We start from the raw sequence: 21,576 nt of genomic DNA, 5'->3' as shown, positions 1-21,576 counted from the left end.
ACAGTGTTCAATATATGTTAGCTCTAGCTATTAACAACATCCCCTATCATTTACTGTGATAATGACTCACTAGGAGCAAGGTGAAGATTATCTCAAATTATTGTAGTTGTTACTGATAACTAATAAGCTGAGGGAGTGGGAATCTGGACTGACTCCCAAGTGTCCTCAAGCCCCTCTGCTCCCTCTTAAAATGCTGATTTTCGACTGCCCTTCCATTCCTTTCTGTTCTTACCCCCAGGAGCTCTCCTCACCCAGTGCAACAGTCAGGATTCCAGCCTTCTTTCCCCTCAGCATCTGAACTGTCCCCAATGCTGCGAGGCACTGGCTAGAGTCTGCTGTGACAGATCACAAGTTTCTTTCCATACACTCCTGGGGATTTTTGTCTGAATCCCCATCCCAACCGAGGTCTGAATTTCACGGATTTCACTACAGCGCCTCGCCAGCCGATCGAGATGGAGCCTCCGGATCATTCTTTGTCCCTTAACACTTCAAGTGAATGTGATAACCCAGGAGCGGGACCAGACACTAGAACCTCAGAAAGTCACGAAAAAGGTTCTTAGAATTGAGTCCCAACTCCTTATTTTACTAGAGAGTAAACGGAAGTCACAGAGGGAAAGTAACTTACGCAAACTGATTAGAAGCAGACGGAGACCTAACTCCTGACCCGAGGGAGTCCATCCCTCGTGGCGTCTTCTTGGGGACGATCCCAAAGCCAGGGCCAAGGCGGCCGTCCTAGTCCTCCGGGCTCTGCGGAACCCTGACCTGCCGTTCGCGCCGCAGTTGGAGGGAGCTTGATTCGGCGGGAGCTGTGGGCGCCCCCCGCCCACTGGTCGGGTAAAGCCCCAGTGACGGCCCATGGGGGAAGAGGAGCTCGGGTTGCCGGGAAGCAGGAAAGTGGGGAGTCCCCCGGAGTGGGAGTTGGGGGATTGGGTTGGGGTATGGAGAATGACCTGGGAATTCAGCACTTGGAAACTCCTACTGGCCGCCTCTCGGGTGAAAGCAGTGGCCGTCCCCAGGCCACTGGCACGTTCCGCCCCACCCCCTGCCCGGCGCTCAAGTCGACCCCGCCCCCTAGAGCCCCGTTCCCCCGGCAGCCGGCGCCGCGCACAGTAAGCCGATCCCTCCCGCAGACCGCGGCCACCAGCGCACCGAAGCTGCGGAACCTGGCCGCCGAGGCAGCATGGCCCAGCCCGTGCAACTGGCGCCAGGTTCCTTGGCGCTGGTGCTGTGCAGGCTGCAGGCGCAGGAGGAGGCGGAGGGTGCGGAGGAGCCTGGGGGGCGCGCTGTGTTCCGCGCCTTCCGAAGAGCCAACGCGCGCTGCTTCTGGAACTCCCGGCTGGCGCGCGCCGCCTCGCGGCTGGCCTTCCAAGGATGGCTGCGGCGCGGGGTACTGCTGGTGCACGCACCTCCCGCCAGCCTGCAGGTGCTGCGCGACGCCTGGTGTCGCCGGGCCCTGCGCCCGCCCCGGGGCTTTCGCATCCTGGCGGTGGGTGAGTGCGGGGCCCGGAAGGGAGAGCGTCAGGCGCGAGCTGCGGGACCAAGCCCTGGCCTTTGGGGCGGGAACTGGCGGTGGAGGGTGCGGGTTTGGGAGCGCAGACAGAGTGGCTGGAGAAGAACTGTCCTGAGACGTTCCTTCTTGCTGGGACACGAGAGCTTCCACTTTCAACGAGACATGACTGGACGTGCCCTGGGCCAACTTTAGGGTGTCTCCATTCCTCAACTGTTTGAGGCAGTGAAGTGCACAGGTTCCTGATCGAAGGAACTTTCAGTCTGGAAAAGTGATGTTTTAGGGAGAGAGGTTTAGGGCCCCGGGAGCCGGAGGTGTGCGGTCAGGAGACAGGGGCCTCAGCCCCGGCTTCATGGGTGGGGGTGCTTAGGAAATGTACACCAGGAGCTGGCCAGAATCTACCGATTGTGAACTGGCTGATGTTTTGTTTGTTTTGTTTCGAATTACACGCTTGGAGCGGACAACAGGCTGTGGTTTTCATGCCCTGCTGTACTGGGTGGTGTGGTGGTCTTGGAACAGAGCCTAGTGGAGGGTTTGGGGTCGTTAACTGCTAGGGAAAAAGAAATGACACATGGCGTTCTGGACACATCCCATCCCATTAGCTAAATAGGGAGAATTCCTCCTTTCCAGTCTTTTCAGAGTCCATTTGTTAGGAGACAGCAGCTTTTTGCTTGTGTAAAATAGTTTCTCATTAAGAACATAAGCCGCCACATCACTGAGTGGTCTCTGTTACCCACTAAACTCATGTGAGTGTCAGCTCCCTGTGAACAGCCTGGTTCTGTCTGCATTTATGTGGGGCTGTACCATTTGATGGTGTGCTATTCACAAGTCTCCAGTTGTTCCAGCGCTCAATTTTGACTCCTACGGAAGAACCCCTCTCTGTCTCAGCCCATAAATCATCCTGGGAGGAGGAGGAGGAGAACAAGGAGCAGCAATAAAACACATTTGTTTTAGTCCCCAGGTGTAAGGGAGCAGGATAGCATGAGGTGCTTGATGTTGTGTATCATCTGCTCAGAGGTGATGTCTCCACATCCTAGGCCAGTGAGGTCGAACCTTGTCTTCTCACCTCCATGCATCCAATTCTGTGTGGTACCTCTACCCACCCCCCACTTTTCTTCCCTAAAGAGCTCATTTGCAAAGCCACATACACACATTTCATCTCCTTTTACTTGCAGGAGTGAGTGAAGAAAATAGGTTTCTGGCTTTGATAGCGGTGAACCAAGTAGCCAAGCCAAAATTCTCAAAGGGGAAGGGGTCTTTCACACAGGCTGGATGAAAAGCTCTTTTCAGTCCTGTGTCCTCGGTTTTTCTGGTTTGAATTAGCGGCTGCATTCTCTGGTTCCCCCAACCCCCTTTCAAAGGGTGAGCACAGAGCATATTGCAGAGGAGTGGATGGGGTTGGGGTCTGGACCTGAGGGTGAAATAGAGAGGGCTTGTGCTAAGCCAGAGGTAGCTGTGATGCTGCCACCTGGGGTGTAGCCAGCAGTGGTGAATGCTGGTTCGTGGATTGACCCTGTTTGCTGCCATCTGAAAGATGCATTGGACAAAGTGAACATATCACCAGGTACTTCTAATTCTCCACCCACTAGATAGTGCTGCCTCAGTGCGCAGTTCAGGATATGATGGACACTGTGTTCTATGGCATGTGCAGCACAGTGCTCTTACTCTGGGTCATCTCCCCTGATGAGGGGCTCTTGGAGGGAATAGTTTTGAGGTTATTTAACAGAATATTGATAAGAATTTGAACATAATTCATACAAAACCACCTAGTGGGATATTTTGAGGAACAAAACAGGGGAGATCTTATTTGATGCTGGTCAGTGGATACACATGAGGAGAGAGGTTTGTTTTAAATGTATTCGCTAATTACTAGTCTAATTTGGGGGTCCTTGGGTCAGATTGCAGGAGAGGAGGCATCAAGGCAGCTCTTGGGCCACCTCAAGAGTCCCAGAAGGTGGTGAGAGGAGGAGGAGTAGATTTCTCTCAAAGATACTGGAAATTTCAGTCCACTTGCTTTCACAAATCTGGCAGGTCTGGCTTCCAGAAGCTAAAATGAGCTTCCAGGAAGGCAAGGAAGAACAGCTGAGAACTAATGCAGGTTTTCACTCCACTCTCAGTACCTTGTGGGAAAGAGCAAAATGTTAGAAAAAGACACAAAGCATCAATTTGGTCAGATGAGTTTGGTCTCTTTGGCATAGATTTTTCATTGTTGTTTTGTTTTTTGAGGCTCATGTACTCCTATGTAAGGGGTTCCCTGGTGGCTTAGCAGTAAAGAATCTGCCTGCCAATGCAGGCGACGTGGGTTTAATCCCTGGGTCCATGGGAGAAGGAGTCCCATGGACACAGGAGCCTGGCGGGCTATAGTCCACGAGGTCACAAAGAGTTGGACATGAGTTAACAACAACTCCTATATAAGAGCATTTGGGCTTAGGAAGTGTTGCTGACCAGCTCAGACAAAATGCAGGGAGGCAAGGAGGAATGGCCCTCAGTTTTATAAGCCCACTGTGCTCCGTGGGGCCTTCTCCTAGGCTTCCAACCCGGGGCTCATGGTGGCCTTGTAAGATTTAAGGAGGGATTGCTGTAGCCAAGCAGACAGGGGTCACCTGAACCCCGGGGACAGATCTGAATTTAAGGGGACAGATCTGAATTTAAGGGGACAGATCTGAATTTAAGGCTACAGCAGTTTGTTTCTCCCATGTTTTGTGCATCTTCTTTCCCTATTCACTCTCTCTACCCCACTTACTCACTCACTCTGGTGAGAAGAATAGTTTCCAGGCTGACAGTATTTCCCTAAGGGGCCGAAGGGTCTTTAGCAGGATAACCAGGCGCTAACTCTTCTTTTGTGCTCTAGTCCTCAAGTGTTTTCTGTTTCTGTTCTTTTTTAAAAAAAATTAGCAAATGACCTTAACAACTGATGGGTTGAGCTCTGGAAGCTTCCCAAAACTGCAGGTGGTGGAGATGGGGGACACCTGTGTGTGTTTGGATGAATCAGTCCTTACTGGAGGACCACGCCCACTGGGGAGATGAAAGGTTAATGATGGCCTCCTGGGGTAAGGGAGGGGGAGGCCACTTGGCCAAACCAGTTTGTTTTCCGAAATTGATAGTTGAGGTATCCCAACTCTTTCACAGCCAGTGTGGCCTTTCATCTTTTTCATCGAATGAGAATGAAAATAAGAATGCCTGTGTGAGTTCCTTGATGATCCACAGTGGTTAGGATTCTGGGCTTTCACTGCTGTGGCCAGGGTTCAATCCCAGAAACCAAGATCCTTCAGGCTGTGCAGCACTGCCATAAAAAAAAAACAAAAAAATGCCTGTGGCTTTTTCAAAACACTTGTTTCATTAATGTATTCATATGCTAGATACTGTTCGAGTTTTTTTTTTCTGTTTTAGTGTACTTTTCACTCAGAGTTGAGTGTGTTCAAGGAGAGAATGGAGTCAGCCTGTGTACTTCATATTTAGTTCAAGAAGGGAGAGCTGAGTGGGAGCCTGTGTTCTGGAAGCTGGCTGGTTCACACGCAGTCTTCTGCATCCTGCAGTGACAGATGTGGGCACTGCAAGACCTGATTCTTGCAAGTTTCTGATTCAGCTGGACAAGAGTACCCTGGTGTGTGCTTTGAAGGGTACTAAAGATCAGGCTGTCGGGTTGGTGAAGGGGAGGTGATGGGAGGATTTTCCCACCTTTCCTCATGTCTCTCTTACCTGCTCCTTGAAACATCTCTGAGCGCAGAGGAATCAAGGTAAAATGACAGGGGCTCCTTCTGAGTCGAGTCCAGCCAGTAATTTATGCTAGGTGTAAATTTCAAACTCTGTTCTGAGATCTTATTTGGGGGAATAGTTCAAGGATACGTAGGCCCTGATGGTGCAAGAGTTGGGCAAACATCAGAAATGTTCTGACTTACTTTATCTGATTTTGGGAATGGCCGGGGGGTAGGATATGGAGAGATGGTGAGGAGAAGGAATGGGCCAACTCCTATTCTTCTTTGTTTCTGGAGTTGTGTTGTGAATTCGCATCTTGTTGGGTTCAGTAGCTAATGAAATTTTTAGATGAAATTAACAGTGAAATTCCCAAATTATAAATGTAGCATTTCATGCATTTTTCATATAATATACATGAGTGTAACCCAAATTTCCAATACAGTTTGAAAAATTACCATGACCCTAGAAAGTTCCCTCTGCCCCTTCCCAGTCAGCTCTGCCCCCACCCTCAGAAGTAACCACTTTTCTGTGTAAACCATAAATTAAGTTTGCTTGTTCAAGCGCTTCACATAAGTGAAATCATAGACTATATACTGTTTTGTGTGAGGATTCTTCATTCAGCCCAGTGTTTCTGAGATTTATCTCTGTTGCATTATTAATTTGTTCCTTTTTATTGCTCAGTAGAAATCCATTTTACTAATGTCAATATATCATGGTTTATTCATTTATCCTTAGATGGACATCTGGGATGTTTCCAGTTTATGGCTAATACGAAAAACTTTCATGAATATTTCTGTACACTTTTTTTGTGCTTTTATTTCTTCTGGGTCCTTACTTAGGAGAGGAATTGCTGACTCCTTAGTAGGTTATGTTTAGTTTTATGGCACCTTTTCCCAAAGTGTTTGTACGATTTTACACTCATTTTATATTCCCCAAAGGTTTTCTCCAGTGTTTTCTACTAGAAGTTTTATAGTTTTATGGTTTTACATTCAGGTCTATGAGCCATTTTATTTATGTGAGTTCCCTAGTGGCTCAGTCGGTAAAGAATCCGCCTGCAATGCAGGAGACATGGGTTTGATCCCTGGGTTGGGAAGATCCCTTGGAGGAGGCCATGGCAACCCCTTCCAGTAGCCTTGCCTGGAAAATCCCCATGGACAGAGGAACCTAGAGGGCTACAGTCGATGGGGTCACAAAGAGTCAGACACGACTGAGCGACTAAGCACAGCACACAGCACCTGAATGGTATGAGGTGTAGTTTGAAGGTTTTTCTTTTCTTTTTGCATATGGGTGTCCAGTTGTTCATGACAATTTGTTGAAAAGACTAACCTTTCTCATTGAGTTCCATTTGCAACTTTGTGGAAAATCAGTTGAGTATATATGTAAGGGGCTATTTCCATTCATCCTGAGTCTGTCCTTTCACCAATACTGTACTTACTGTACTTTATAGTAAGACTTGAAATCAGATGTTGTGAGTCCTCCAACTTTGTTCTTCCACATAAATTTTAGAATCAGCTTGTCAACGTCTTTTTAAAAAAAAAATACACCTGGAATTTTAATTGGGATTGTATTGAAACAATAGATTAATTTGAAGTTAGATGCGAAATTAATCCTGGTTTTCCTCAAACTGCTCTGGTTTTGGAAATGATAGTCTTGCATCTTGGGAACCCCCTCTATCCCAGGCAGACTGGGATGCTTGGTCCCCCTTATTTAGGGAGAATTGACATCTTAACAATTTATGTCTTCATTTGTCTTGGCAGTGATTTGCACTTCTAAGTATTTAAGTCCTAAGTATCTTTTGTTAATTTATGTCCCTGAAAACAATTTTGGATTCTATTGTAAATAGAATTACTTTAAAATAAACTTTTTGTTTTGGAAAAATTTTAGATTTACAGAAAAGTTGCAGAGTTTCATATTCATTACCCAGTTTCACATAATGTTTTACCTTACTTTAAAAGAAGTTGAGCTATAATTCCCATAACATAAAATTAACCATTTTAAGGTCTACAATTCAGTGGGTTTTAGTGTATTTACAGTTGTATGATCATTCCCATTATCTAATTCTAGAACATTTTCATCACCTCCAAAGAAACTCTGTATCCACTAGCAATATCTCCCCGTTCTCCCCTTGCCCAAGCCTCTGCCAACCAGTCATCTACCTTCTACCTTTATGAATTTGCCTATGCTGAACATTTCATGTAAATGGAACCCACACAATATGTGGTCTTTTGTGTCTGGTACATTTTACTTAGCACAATGTTTTCAAAGTTCCTTCATGTTATATCTTATGTACTTAATTTTTATGGCTGAATAATATTCCACTATATGGACGTACCACATTTTGCTTATCTACTCGTCAGTGGATGGTTGTTTGCGTTGGTTCCACTTTTTGGCCACTGTGAAGAATGCTATGAACATTTCTATGCAAGTTTGTGTGTAGACATATGTTTTTATTTTGGGGTAGATCCCATTTGGTTATTTTTTTAAAATAACGGATGGGAAATTGTTTTATTATTTATTTTTTGGTTGCGTTGTGAAACTTGTGGATCTCAGATCCCCAGACCAGGGAGTGAACATCCGTCCTTGGCAGTGAGAGAGCCAGGTCTCTAACCACTGGACACCAGGGAATTCCCCATTTGATTTTCTTTTTTAATGATTTGTTTCTCTAATGAGATTTCTAACCTGTTCATTGTAAGTATGTTTTCTTTTTTAAAAAAATCTTTCAGAATAGCTATACTAGCTTCTTTATTCCTTGTATCCCTATATGGGCCACACACACACACACAAAATTCCTTATAATTCTACCATCTCAGTCATCTTAGGATCCATCTCATTGGTTGCCTTTTCTTTGGAATGGCTCACTTTGTTTGTATTGTCTAGACATAGATTGTATCTCTGACATTATGGATTGTGTCTCTGATATGAGTCATATGTTGTGGACACTCTGGATTATTATTTTCCTCAGTAGAGTTTTTTTGTTTGTTTGCTTATCAAGCAACTAATTCGGCTGTGCTCCTATCTCTGAACTCTGTCTCCCCTGCAGTAAATGACAGGTTGAAATCTCTTAAGGTAGGCTGCTTGTGCCCTCTGCATGCATAGTTCACAGTTCAATCAGTTTATATTTAGAATTTGGGGTTCCACCTCCATGGCTCACTTGTTTTCATCATCACTTTCTTGCTGATGTAGCTGCTCCAAAGTGGCCTTAGATTCTTTAATCCAGTAAGATCGGCTTCTGGGTTTCTGCCATAGTTTCAGTCTCCTGGCCTGGCTCCTAATGTAGCTTGCCTTTAGGTGAAGGGCCATAAAAAATGAGAAACTTATGTATTGCCATTTCCTTCTGAGAGGACTGCCCTTCCAGTTTCTACTGATTTTGGTTGCATTTCAGTACTTTCAAGTTTTTATATTTTGTCCAAAGTTTATGGTGGTTTTTTGCAAGAGGGTTGGTCTAATAATATCTTGTCCACTATTATTAGAAATGAAACCTCATTAATGGGTGTTTTTAAGTCCTGCCTTTTTTTCTTTTAAAACATCATGACCACAGAGAAATTAATGGTTATGTCAAGATCATTTAGTGTTCGTCATTCAGTTGTGTCCAGCTTTTTGTGACCTGTGGACTGTAGCCTGCCAAGCTCTATCCATGGAATTCACCAGATCAGAATACTGGAGTATTCCCTTCTTCAGGGGATCTTTCCTACCCAGGGATTGAAACAGGGTCTCCTGTGTTGCAGACAGATTATTTAGCCAGTCAGCAAAACAAATGCTTCTGTTCCATCTCTTTTCTCTCCCAAACAGACCTTGGTATCCAGTCTTTTATGGCTTATTCTTTTTCTTCTGTTTAGTAGTAACCTGAAATAACTCTGCCCATTTTGCAGATAGGAAATGGAATGAATCAAGCCTGTGATGTGGCTGGTACTGTTTGGGTTTATTAACTTGAGTTTCTTACCTTCCTCTCTATTCACCACCAGTTCTTCCAGGGTTCCTGTAGAGACTCTGGTAATTTTCACCAGCCAGTGCCCTGGCACTCACTCTCCCTGTGAGCCTGTCAGATTCCTACCAGGCCTTTGGTTCACTCCAAGGTTTGGGAAATGGCAGAAACAGCTGCTCTGACCCTGCTTTTGCTCTCACCTCCCTTTCTACCCGGGATCTCTCCAGCCATGTTTTTCTGGCTTTGTTCTGCCAGATGTTGCCTTTTCCCTTATTCTGGGCAGGGGCAGCTGAAGGGTTTAGTCTGAAAGAGCCAAAGGGCTCACAACAGGGTGTCTTGTAGATATATTTCTGTTATCAAGCTGGATGATCTGAATGTTGCATCTGGGTAGTTAATGAGTGTCCTTGGCTTCATGTTTTGATTTGGCAACTGGTGGATGAGAGGCGGCACCTCTAGTGGCCACCGTGTGTGTTGAGGTCCAGTGGGATGAAAAGCGCTGTCAACTTGAAAATCATCTTGGATTCCTCTTCCTTCTGCCTCATCCCCAGCCAGTATGTCACCAAGTTCCATGAGGCTTACTCCTTGGTGTCTCTCAAACCCACCCCTTTCTCACCATTTCCACTGCTACGGCTTTATCCAACCAAGATCCACCATGTCCTACCTGAATTATGGCTCTGGCTTCCTCCCTTTTTATGGTGCTGTCTCCTGGCTGGCCCTGGACACTCCAGTTCATTCCCCATCCTCCAGGTGGACAGACTATCAGCATCTAAACTGCAGATATGATTCTGCTCTTTATCTGCTAGAGTCCCTTCTGCTTTTCTTCTTATCTTTTCAGGAAAAGTCCAGAGCCTTTAACATGTGCTGGAAGGCTCTCTAATCCAAGTCTAGCCTGAACTTCCCCTCCACCCCATCTCCTCCATCTTCTGAGGTGCCTGCCTTTCTTTATCAGTCAGGGATCACTCAGAGAAACAGAACCACTGTGAAATATATATTAAGAGATTTATTACAAGGAATTGGCTTTGCATGATTGTGAGGGCTGGCAAGGCAAGTCTAAAATCCATTGGTCTGGCCATCATGAAAGGCAGGCTGGAACTCTCAGGCACACGCCCAGGCTGCTCTGCATAAGTGGAGTTTCTTCTTTTGAGGAGCCTCAGTTCTGCACGTAAGCCTTTTCAACTGATAGAAGCCTAAATTGTCAAGGATCATCTCTCTTAAGTTTTATTGACTTTAATCACATCTATAGTTCCAAAGTGAAGCTTAGATTAGCATTTGATTGAACAACAGTATCTATAGCCAGCTGACATATAAGACTAACCATTATTTCCCTTCAACCAGACCTGAGTACTGTGTTCTGAACACACTGGGCTCTCACGTAGGCTACCTTTGCATGCTGTTCCCCCTGGGGTGCCCGAGATGGGTGCTCTTTGTTGTTGTTCAGTTGCTAAATTGTGTCCGACTCTTTGCAACCCCATGGACAGCAACATGCCAGGCTTCTCTGTCCTTCATTATCTCCCAGAGTTTGCTCAAACTCATGTCCATTGAGTCAGTGATGCCATCCAACCATTTCATCCTCTGTTGTCCCCTTCTCCTCTTGCCCTTAATCTTTCCCAGAATCAGGGATTTTTCCAATGAGTCAGCTCTTTGCATCAGGTGGCCAAAGTATTGGAGCTTCAGCTCCAGAATCAGTCCTTCCAATGGGTACTCAGGGTTGATTTCCTTTAGAATTGACTGGTTTGATATCCTAGCTGTTCAAGGGACTCACAAGAGTCTTCTGTGGCACCACAATTTGAAAGCATCAGTTCTTTGGTGCTTACCCTTCTTTATGGTTCAACTCTCACATCCATACATGGCTACTAGAAAAATCATAGCTTTGACTATATGGACCTGCTGACAAAGTGATGTCTCTGCTCTTTTAATATGCTGTCAAAGTTTGTCATAGCTTTTCTTCCAAGGAGCAGATGTCTTAATTTCATGGCTGCAGTCACTGTCTACAGTGATTTTGGAGCCCAAGAAAATAAAGTCTCTCACTGTTTCCATTGTTTCCCCATCTATTTGACATGAAGTGATGAGAATGGATGCCATGATCTTAGTTTTTTGAATGTTAGGTTTAAGCTGGCTTTTTCCTCTCTTTTACTCTCATCAAGAGACTCTTTAGTTCCTCTTCCCTTTGTGCCATTAGAGTGGTATAATATGCATATATGAGATTGTTGGTATTTCTCCTGGCAGTCTTGATTCCAGTTTGTGCTTCATCCAGCCCAGCATTTCTCTTGATGTACTCTACAAAGAAGTTAAATAAGCAGGCTGACAATGTACAGCCTTGTCGTACTCCTTTCCCAATTTTGAACTGGTCCATTGTTCCTTGTCTGGTTCTGTTTCTTCCTGACCCACATACAAGTTTCCAAGGAGGCAGGTAAGATGGTCTGGTATTCCTATCACTTTAAGAATTTTCCATAGTTTGTTGTGATCCACACAGTCAAAGGCTTTAGCATAGTCAATGAAACAGAAGTAATGTTTTTCTGTAAATCCCTTGCTTTCTGTATGATCCAATGAATGTTGGCAATTTGATCTCTGGTTCTTCTGCCTTTTCTAAGCCAGCGTGTACATGTGGAAGTTCACAGTTCATGTACTGAAGCCTAGCTTATTTTGAACATTACCTTGCTAGCATGTGAAATGAGCTCAATTGTACGATAGTTTGAACATTCTTTGGCATTGCTCTTCTTTGGGATTAGAGTGAAAACTGACCTTTTCCAGTCCTGTGGCCACTGCTATTTTCCAAATTTACTGGCATATTAAGTACAGCACTTTCACAGTATCATCTTCTAGGATTTTAAATAGCTCAGCTGGAATGCCATCACCTTCACTAGTTTTGTTCATAGTAATGCTTCCTAAGGCTCACTTGACTTCAGACACCAGGATATCTAGCTCTAGGTGAGTAACCATACCATTGTGGTTATCCAGGTCATCAAGACATGTTTTCTATAGCTCTTCTGTGTATTCTTGCCACCTCTTCTTAATGTCTTCTGGTTCTATTAGGTCCTTGCCATTTCTCTCTTTTATTGTGCCCATCCTTGAATGAAATATTGCCTTGGTATCTCCAGTTTTCTTGAAGAGCTGTCTAGTCTTTCCCATTTTATTGTTTTCTTCTATTTCTTTGCATTATTCACATAAGAAGGCTTTATCATCACTCCTTGCTATTCAAACTCTGTATTCAGTTGGGTATTTCTTTTCCTTTATTTGGCTTTTGCTTCTCTTCTCAGTTGTTTGTAAATTCTCCTCAGACAACCACTTTGCCTTCTTGCATTTCTTTTTCTTCAGGATGATTTTGGTCACCACTTCCAATACAATGTTACAAACCTCCTTCCATAGTTCTTCAGGCACTCTACCAGATCTAGTCTCCCTTGCATCTATTTGCCACCTCCACCGTATAATCCTAAGGGATTAGATTTAGGTCATACGTACATGGTCTAGTGGTTTTCCCTACTTTCTTCAATTTAAGCCTGAATTTTGCAGTAAGGAACTAATGATCTGAGCCACAGTTGGCTCCAATTCTTGTTTTTGTTGACTGTATATAGCATCACCATCTTTGGCTGCAAAGAATATAATCAATCTGGTTTCAGTTTTGACCATCTGGTGACGTTCATGTGTAGAGTTGTTCCCTGTGTTGTTGGAAGAGGGTGTTTGCTATGACCAGTGTGTTCTCTTTGCAAAACTCTGTTAACCTTTTCCCTGCTTCATTTTGTACTCAAAGGCCAAACTTACCTGTTAATCAAGGTATCTCTTGACTTCCTACTTTTACATTCCAATCCCCTGTGATGAACATCTTTTGTGTGCGTTAGTTCTAGAAGATCTTATAGGCCTTCATAGAACCGTTAAACTTCAGCTTCTTCAGTATTAGTGGTTTGTCATAGACTTGGATTACTGTGATATTGAATGGTTTGCCTTGGAAATGAACTGAGATCATTTTGTTGTTTTGGGATTGTATACAAATACTGCATTTCAGACTCTTTTGTTGGCTATGAGGGCTACTCCATTTCTTCTAAGTGATTCTTGCCTACAGAATTAGACATAATGGTCATCTGAATTAAATTTGCCCATTCCCGTCCATTTTAGCTCACTGATTCCTAAAATGTCGATGTTCCTTCTTGCCATCTCCTGTTTGACCACTTCCAATTCACTTTGATTCATCGACCTAACTTTCCAGGTTCTTATGTAGTATTGTTCTTTATAGCATTGGACTTTACTTTCACCACCAGACACATCCACAACTGGGCGTCGTTTCCACTTTGGCCCAGCTCTATTTCTGGAGCTATTTCTCCATGCTGCCCCAGGAAGCATACTGGACGCCCACTGATCTGGGGGGCTCATCTTCCAGCGTCATATCTTTTTGCCTTTTCACACTGCTCATGGGCTTCTTGAGGCAAGAATACTAGAGTGGTTTGCCATTCCCTTCTCTAGTGGACCACATTTTGTCATCGCTTCACTGAGTCATGCAAGCCCCATCACTGTGACAAAGCTGTGATCCATGTGATCATTTTGGTTAGCTTTCTGTGATTGTGGTTTTCATTCTGGAGTGTGTGGGATTGTGGTTCTTGCTTCTGTCTGCCCTATGATGGATGAGGATAAGAGGCTTATGCAAGCTTCCTGATGGGAGGGACTGGCTGTGGGAAAAATTAGGTCTTGTTCTGGTAGGCAGAACCATGCTCACTTCAGTTGCTCAGTCACGTCTGACTCTGTACAACCCCATGGACTGCAGCATGCCACACTTCCCTGTCCATCACCAACTCCCAGACCCTGCTCAAATTCATGTCGATCGATTTGGTGATGCCATCTAACCATCTCATCCTTTGTGGTCCCCTTCTCTTCCTGCCTTCAATCTTTCCCAGCATCAGGATCTTTTCCAATGAGTCAACTCTTCACATGAGGTGGCCAAAGTACTGGAGTTTCAGCTTTAGCATCATTCCTTCCAAAGAAATCCCAGGGCTGATCTCCTTCAGAATGGACTGGTTGGATCTCCTTGCAGTCCAAGGGACTCTCAAGAGTCTTCTCCAACACCACAGTTCAAAAGCATCAATTCTTCGGTGCTCAGCTTTCTTTATGGTCCAACTCTCATATCCATACATGACTACTGGAAAAACCATAGCTTTGACTAGACAGACCTTTTTCTGCAAAGTAATGTCTTTGCTTTTTAATCTGCTAAGTTGGTCACAGCTTTTCTTCCAAGAAGCAAGCATCTTTTAATTTCATGGCTGCAGGCACCATCTGCAGTGATTTTGGAGCCCAAGAAAATACAGTCTGTCACTCTTTCCATTGTTTCCCCATTTATTTGCCATGAAGTGATGGGATCTGATGCCCTGATGTTTGGTTTTTGAATGTTGAGTTTTAAGCCAGCTTTTCCACTCTCCTCTTTCATGCTCAAAAGGCTCTTTAGTTTCTCTTTGGTTCCTGCCATATGGGTGGTATCATCTGCATATCTGAGATTATTGATATTTCTAACAGCAGTCTTGATTCTAGCTTGTGATTCATCCAGCCCAGCGTTTCTCATGATGTATTCTGCATAGAAGTTAAAAAAAGCAGGGTGAAAGCATACAGCCTTGTCATACTCCTTTCCTGATTTGGAACCAGTCTGTTGTTTCATGTCCAGTTCTAACTGTTGCTTCTTGACCTGCATACAGATTTCTCAGGAGTCAGGTTAGGTGATCTGGTATTCGCATCTCTTTAAGAATTTTCCACAGTTTATTGTGATCCACACAGTCAAAGGCTTTGGCATAGTCAATAAAGCAGAAATAGATGTTTTTCTGGAACTCTCTTGCTTTTTCGATGATCCAATGGATGTTGGCAATTTGATCTCTGGTTCCTCTGCCTTTTTTAAATCCAGATTGAACTTCTGGAAGTTCTCGGTTTGTGTACTGTTGAAGCCGGGGTGGGAGAATTTTGAGCGTTACTTTGCTAGCGTGTGAGATGAGTGCAGTTGTGCAGTAGTTTGAGCATTCTTTGGCATTGGCTTTCTTAGGAACTGGAATGAAAACTGACCTTTTCCAGTGCTGTGGCCACTGCTGAGTTTTCCAAATTTGCTGGCATATTGAGTACAGCACTTTCACAGCATCATCTTTTAGGATTTGAAATAGCTCAACTGGAATTCCATCACCTCTACTAGCTTTGTTCATAGTGATGCTTCCTAAGGCCCACTTGACTTCACATTCCAGGATGTCTGGCTCTAGGTAAGTGATCACACCATTATGGTTCTCTGAGAGGTCATTAAGATCTTTTTTGTATAGTTCTTCTGTGTATTCTTAAATCTGTTTCTCACTTCCACTGTATAATCATTAGGGATTTGATTTAGGTCATACCTGACTGGTCTAGTGGTTTTCCCTACTTTTAAGTCTGAATTTGGCAATAAAGAGTTCATGATTTGGGCCACAGTCAACTCCCCGGTCTTGTTTTTGCTGACTGTATAGAGCTTCTCCAGCTTGGGCTGCAAAGAATCTAATCAATCGGATTTTGGTGTTGACCATCTGGTGATGTCCATATAGTCTTCTCTGGTGTTGTTGGAAAAGGGTGTTTGCTATGATCAGTGCATTCTCTTGGCAGAACTCTGTTAGCGTTAGCCCTGCTTCATTCTGTACTCTAAGGCCAAATTTGCCTGTTACTCTAGATGTTTCTTGACTGCCTACTTTTGCATTCCAGTCCCCTATAATGAAAAGGACATCTTTTTTGGATGTTAATTCTAGAAGGTCTTGTAGGTCTTCATAGAACCGTTCAGCTTCTTCAGAGTTACTGGTTGGGCATAGACTTGAATTACCATGATATTGAATGGTTTGCCTTGAAAACGAACAGAGATCATTCTGTCATTTTTGAGACTGCATCCAACTACTGAATTTCAGACTCTTTTGTTAACTATAATGGCTACTCCATTTCTTCTAAGGGATTCTTGGCCACAGTAGTAGATATAATGGTCATCTGAATTAAATTCACCCATTCCAGTTCATTTTAGTTCACTGATTCCTAGATCTGATAGACAGAGTGCCTGATGAACTATGGATGGAGGTTTGGACATTGTACAGGAGACAGGGAGCAAGATCATCCCTAAGAAAAAGAAATGGAAAAAACCAAAATGGCTGTCTGAGGAGGCCTTACAAATAGCTGTGAAAAGAAGAGAAGCAAAAAACAAAGGAGAAAAGGAAAGATATAAGCATCTGAATGCAGAGCTCCAAAGAATAGCAAGGAGAGATAAGAAAGCCTTCCTCAGTGATCAATGCAAAGAAATAGAGGAAAACAATAGTATGGGAAAGGCTAGAGATCTCTTCAAGAAAATTAGAGATACCAAGGGAACATTTCATGCAAAGATGGGCTTAATAAAGGACAGAAATTGTATGGACCTAACAGAAGCGGAAGATATTAAGAAGAAGTGGCAAGAATACACAGAAGAACTGTACAAAAAAGATCTTCACGACCCAGATAAACACGATGGTGTGACCACTCACCTAGAGCCAGACATCCTGGAATGTGAAGTCAAGTGGGCCTTAGGAAGCATCACTACGAACAAAGCTAGTGGAGATAATGGAATTCAGTTGAGCTATTTAAAATCCTAAAAGATGATGCTGTGCAAGTGCTGCACTCAATATGCCAGCAAATTTGGAAAACTCAGCAGTGGCCACAGGACTGGAAAAGGTGTTTTCATTCCAATCCCAAAGAAAGGTAATGTCAAAGAATGCTCAAACTACTGCACAATTGCACTCATCTCACATGCTAGCAAAGTAATGCTCAAAATTCTGCAAGCCAGGCTTCTGCAATATGTGAACTGTGAACTTCCAGATGTTCAAGTTGGATTTAGAAAAGGCAGAGGCACCAGAGATCAAATGCCAACATCCATTGGATCATTGAAAAAACAAGAAAGTTCCAGAAAAACATCTATTTCTGCTTTATTGACTATGCCAAAGCCTTTGACTGTGTGGATCACAATAAACTGTGGAAAATTCTTAAAGAGATGGGAATACCAGACCACCTGATTTGCCTCTTGAGAAATTTATATGCAGGTCAGGAAGTAACAGAACTGGACATGGAACAACAGACTGGTTCCAAATAGGAAAAGGAGTACGTCAAGGCTGTATATTGTCACCCTGCTTATTTAACTTTTATTCAGAGTACATCATGAGAAATGCTGGGCTGGATGAAGCACAAGCTGGAATCAAGACTGCTGGTAGAAATATCAATAACCTCATATATGCAGATGACACCACCCTTATGGCAGAAAGTGAAGAAGAACTAAAGAGCCTCTAGATGAAAGTGAAAGAGGAGTGTGAAAAAGTTGGCTTAAAGCTCAACACTCATAAAACAAAGATCATGGCATCTGGTCCCATCACTTCTTGGCAAATAAATGTAGAAACAATAGAAACAGTGTCAGACTTTATTTTTCTGGGCTCCAAAATCACTGCAGATGGTGACTGCACCCATGAAATAAAAAGACGCTTACTCCTTGGAAGAAAAGTTATGACCAACCTAGACAGCATGTTGAAAATCAGACATTGGTTTGCAACAGAGGTCCGTCTAGTCAAGGGTATGTTTTTTCCAATAGTCATGTATGGATGTGAGAGTTGGTCTTAAAGAAAGCTGAGCACTAAAGAATTGATGCTCCTGCAATATGGTGTTGGAGAAGACTCTTGAGAGTCCCTTGGACTGCAAGGAGATCCAACTAGTCTCTCCTAAAGGAAATCAGTCTTGAATGTTCATTGGAAGGACTGATGCTGAAGCTGAAACTCCAGTAATTTGGCCACCTGATGTGAAGAGCTGACTCATTTGAAAAGACCCTGATGCTGGGAAAGATTGAGGGCAGGAGGAGAAGGGGACGACAGAGGATGGGATGGTTGGATGGCGTCACCGAGTCAATGGGTATGAGTTTGAGTAAATTCTGGGAGTTGGTGATGGACAGGGAGGCCTTGCATGCTGCAGTCTATGGGGTCGCAAAGAGTCAAACATGACTGAGCTACTGAACTGAACTCTGTGTATTCTTGCCACCTTTTCTTAATATCTTCTGCCTCTTTTGGATCCATACTGTTTCTTTCCTTTATTGTTCCCATCTTTGCATGAAATATTCTCTTGGTATCTCTGATTTTCCAAAAGAGATCTCTAGTGTTTCCCATTCTATTGTTTTCCTCTATTTCTTTGCACCGATCAGTTGAGCCATGCCATATAGGGCCACCCAGGATGAACAGGTCATGGTGGAGAATTCTGACAATACATGGTCCACTGGAGAAGCGAATGGCAAACCACTTCAGTATTCTTGCTAATAGGTTTTGGTGAACAATGTTGGATTTGTGACCTCTGAAGAAGTTTAGCTTTGGGACCTGGGACCAGGCTTGATCAGTCAAGAGCTTTTGTGTAGCAGGGTTTTATTAAAGTGAAAATGGACAGAGAAAACTACTGACAGACATCAGAAGTGGGACAGACAGTGCCCCCCCTCGCTAGTCTTATCATGGCCTTATATACTTTTACCAGACTCCCACATATGGTTCTTGTTAAGAAGGAGAAACATGTCCTTGAGCAAGATACATTGTTGTTATATAATCATTAGTACAGAGCTTAACAGAATACATACCCTTGAGCAAGACGAGTTGTTTTGTTGTGTAAGCGTTAGATCTGGACTTAAAGAAAATAACATCTTATGTGACTAAGACAAAACAATGTAGTAAAAAAAGTTTGTCCTTTTCTCCTCCTTGAAAGCCCCAGGCCCCTTTCTCCTCCTCAAGAGCCCTGGACCCTTCCTCCTTGAGGGCCCCAGACTTGTTATCAACCTACCTAAGAGTTAGCTCTCTCATTGCCTTGAGAACCCCATGAACAGTATGAAAAGGCAAAAAGATGAACCCTGAAAGATGAACTCCCTAGGTTGGTAGATGGCCAATATGCTACCAGAGAAGAGTGGAGAAATTTCTCTAGAAAGAATGGATAGAGCCAAAGTGAAAACAATGCCCAGTTGTGAATGTGAGTGGTGATGAAAATAAAGTCCAATGGTGTAAAGAACAATATTGCACAGGAATCTGGAATGATAGGTCCATGAATCAAGGTAAATCGGAAGTAGTCAAACAGGAGATGGCAAGAGTGAACATTGACATTTTAGGAATCAGTGAAGTAAAATGGACAGGAATGGGCAAATTTAATTCAGATGACCATTATATCTACTACTGTGGGCAAGAATCCTTTAGAAGAAATGGAGTAGCCCTCATACTCAACAAAAGAACCATACTCAGTAAGTCTTTAATCTAATTGTCTGCTGGTGGGTGGGGCTCTGCTCCCTCCCAGTTAGTTGTTTGTCCTGATGTGACCCGGGTGAGCCTGAAATCTACAGGCTCTATGGTCTGGCTATTGGCGACACCCAAGAGGACTTAGGTCAACATGCACCTCCCAAAACTGTTGCTGCCAGTGCCCATGGGTGCTCTTTGGTTTCCCCCAGATCTGCCATGGCTAGAGCCACCATCCCTGTATGTACTTACATGTCTGTTGTTCTCCAAGGGAAAAACAAAGTCTTGAGTCATCCTTGAGGTTCAGATACTTCATTCTTACCTCTGGGGCTGGCTGAGGGATGAATGTCCCAGAAAATTTTGTGGTTATCTCCAGACTATTTGTTTTAAAACATGATCATTTTCCTTCTTTTATTGTACCACGTATTAAGCCTCTTAAGTAGCTCTGTGAATCTTGCACACGATACTACTAAAGAACACCAGCATAAAATTATCTTCAGTTGCTGAATTATCTTCAGTCTCAGCAAAACTGAGAAGAGTCACTGAAAGCTGAACGTTTCCTGACCACTTAGAACCACTTTGGTTAGTGGAGAAAAGTCAGGTTCAAATTCCTGCCCTGCCACTTACTAGCTCTGTGACCTGTAGCTAATCACTTAGCCCTCTCAGCTCTACTGTTTTCATAGGTACAAAGGAGGTTATAGTAACTTCTTTGCAGCTTGTTTTGAAGAGGTACCTGAGAGTACTCAGCCTATGGCTAGTCCAGAGTCAGAGTCAGGAAAACAACAAAGACATGGAATCTTTAGCGTGGAGGGAGAAGAAAATGTGTCTCTAGCTTCTCATTCTCGCTAGCCTGTCTCCACTGGGGCCTGTGCTGAATATTGCTGGTCTGGCACATGACCATGTTCAAGATCTCTGTCCTTTTGTCCTTGCTTCCTATTTTACACCAGGCCCTTAGTGCCAGTCAGATCCACAACCCTTTGAACCTTATCTCAGATCCAAAGGGTGCCCGGTGCTATAGAAAGAACCCTGAACTGGGATTTCAATACCTGACTTTGAAACTAACCCTGCTGCTAAGTTGCAGGGGATCTTTAGGTCAGTCTCCTCACTTCTCTGGGCTTCTGGGTGTTCAGCTGTGAATAGCCCACTGCTCACTTTGGCTTTGTTGACTGGCTCAGGCTTCCCAGCTCCTGGCTTGGCACTAGCCTGTCTGAATCAGCCTGCCAGTCACCTATGTCAGGAGGTGCAGGGAAGAACAGATGAAAGCTCACATTAAAGTTGCTTAAGTTATTTTCCACAATCAGGGATTTTGAACCTTCCCCTTATTCCTTCCCACACATCTTGATTCTCTAATAGTATCCTTCTTCACCATGTGTCTGAAGTCTCGAGGCTGTTGGAGCACTCCGTGCTGGGCCTCCCTTGCTCATACAGTCATTTATTAGGTATGCACTGAGCCTTTATTATGTGGCTGGCCCTGTGCACACATGAGGGACAAAACGCTCATACCCTGACCTTAGGGAGCTTGTCGACTAGGGTCAGATGAACAAATAAGTGATACAGAATCATATGAAGCAAATTAAAAAAAAAAAAAAAGAATCATATTGAGCAATAGAAGGACAGATGACCAAGAGCCCCATGAGTATGTACACATGATTCCAGGAGAAAGTGATACCTGAACCAAGATAGGAAGAATAAGTAGATGTTAGCTTGATGAGAAGCACACTTTGAGCAGAGGTCAGGGGAGGGCATGTGTCCCTGGGCAAGGCCCACATGGGAGAACTACCAGCATCTGAGCACAGCCAGAGCATGGAGTAGGAGGTGGGCAGTGGCATGAAGGGCCTGGAGAGGGGCTGGCCTGTGACAGGCCTTGACTGCTATACTGGGGAATGTGGATTTGAGCCTGAGGCCACTGAAGAGTATCAAGGAGTCGAGTACATGTTCATGTGTGTGATTACTTTCATACTCTTATTCAACACAATACATCATAGATGTTTCCCAGCCTCATGTGTGTATTATCTTCATAGAGATTGTTGCCTGCACTCATGGTGCCTTTGACCTCTGTGGATCTACTGCAGTTTATGCCATTGGTGCTCGTTAAGTGGTTACTCTGTCATCTGAGTAAGGTCCTAAAAAGAGCCCAAAGGCCATGCAGGAGACCCAAGATCTAATTCTGTCACTAACCAGATGAGTGACCAGCTTTTCATCTGGTCCTTTTGGAGCCT

General features: G+C 44.0%; 1 protein-coding gene across 5 annotated transcripts in view; it reads left to right on the top strand.

The window, feature by feature from the left end:
• Window positions 1-882: 882 nt before the first annotated feature.
• Window positions 883-21,576, top strand: part of STOX1 (storkhead box 1) — a 62,175-nt gene continuing 41,481 nt past the window's right edge. The window contains exon 1 of one of the 5 annotated variants that reach the window (XM_086382664.1): window positions 883-1,490. In XM_086382664.1, the coding sequence (XP_086238790.1) occupies window positions 1,181-1,490 (310 nt within the window). In that variant the 5' untranslated portion in view covers window positions 883-1,180. The other 4 variants (XM_086382671.1, XM_086382670.1, XM_086382668.1 and 1 more) reach the window with 4 other exon arrangements.

The sequence above is a fragment of the Bos grunniens genome, chromosome 28 (genome assembly GCF_055505025.1).
Source record: "Bos grunniens cultivar Pamir isolate PY7600 chromosome 28, Bosgru_T2T1.0, whole genome shotgun sequence".
NCBI lineage: Eukaryota > Metazoa > Chordata > Mammalia > Artiodactyla > Bovidae > Bos > Bos grunniens.
This window is presented reverse-complemented; position numbering and strand designations above follow the sequence as displayed.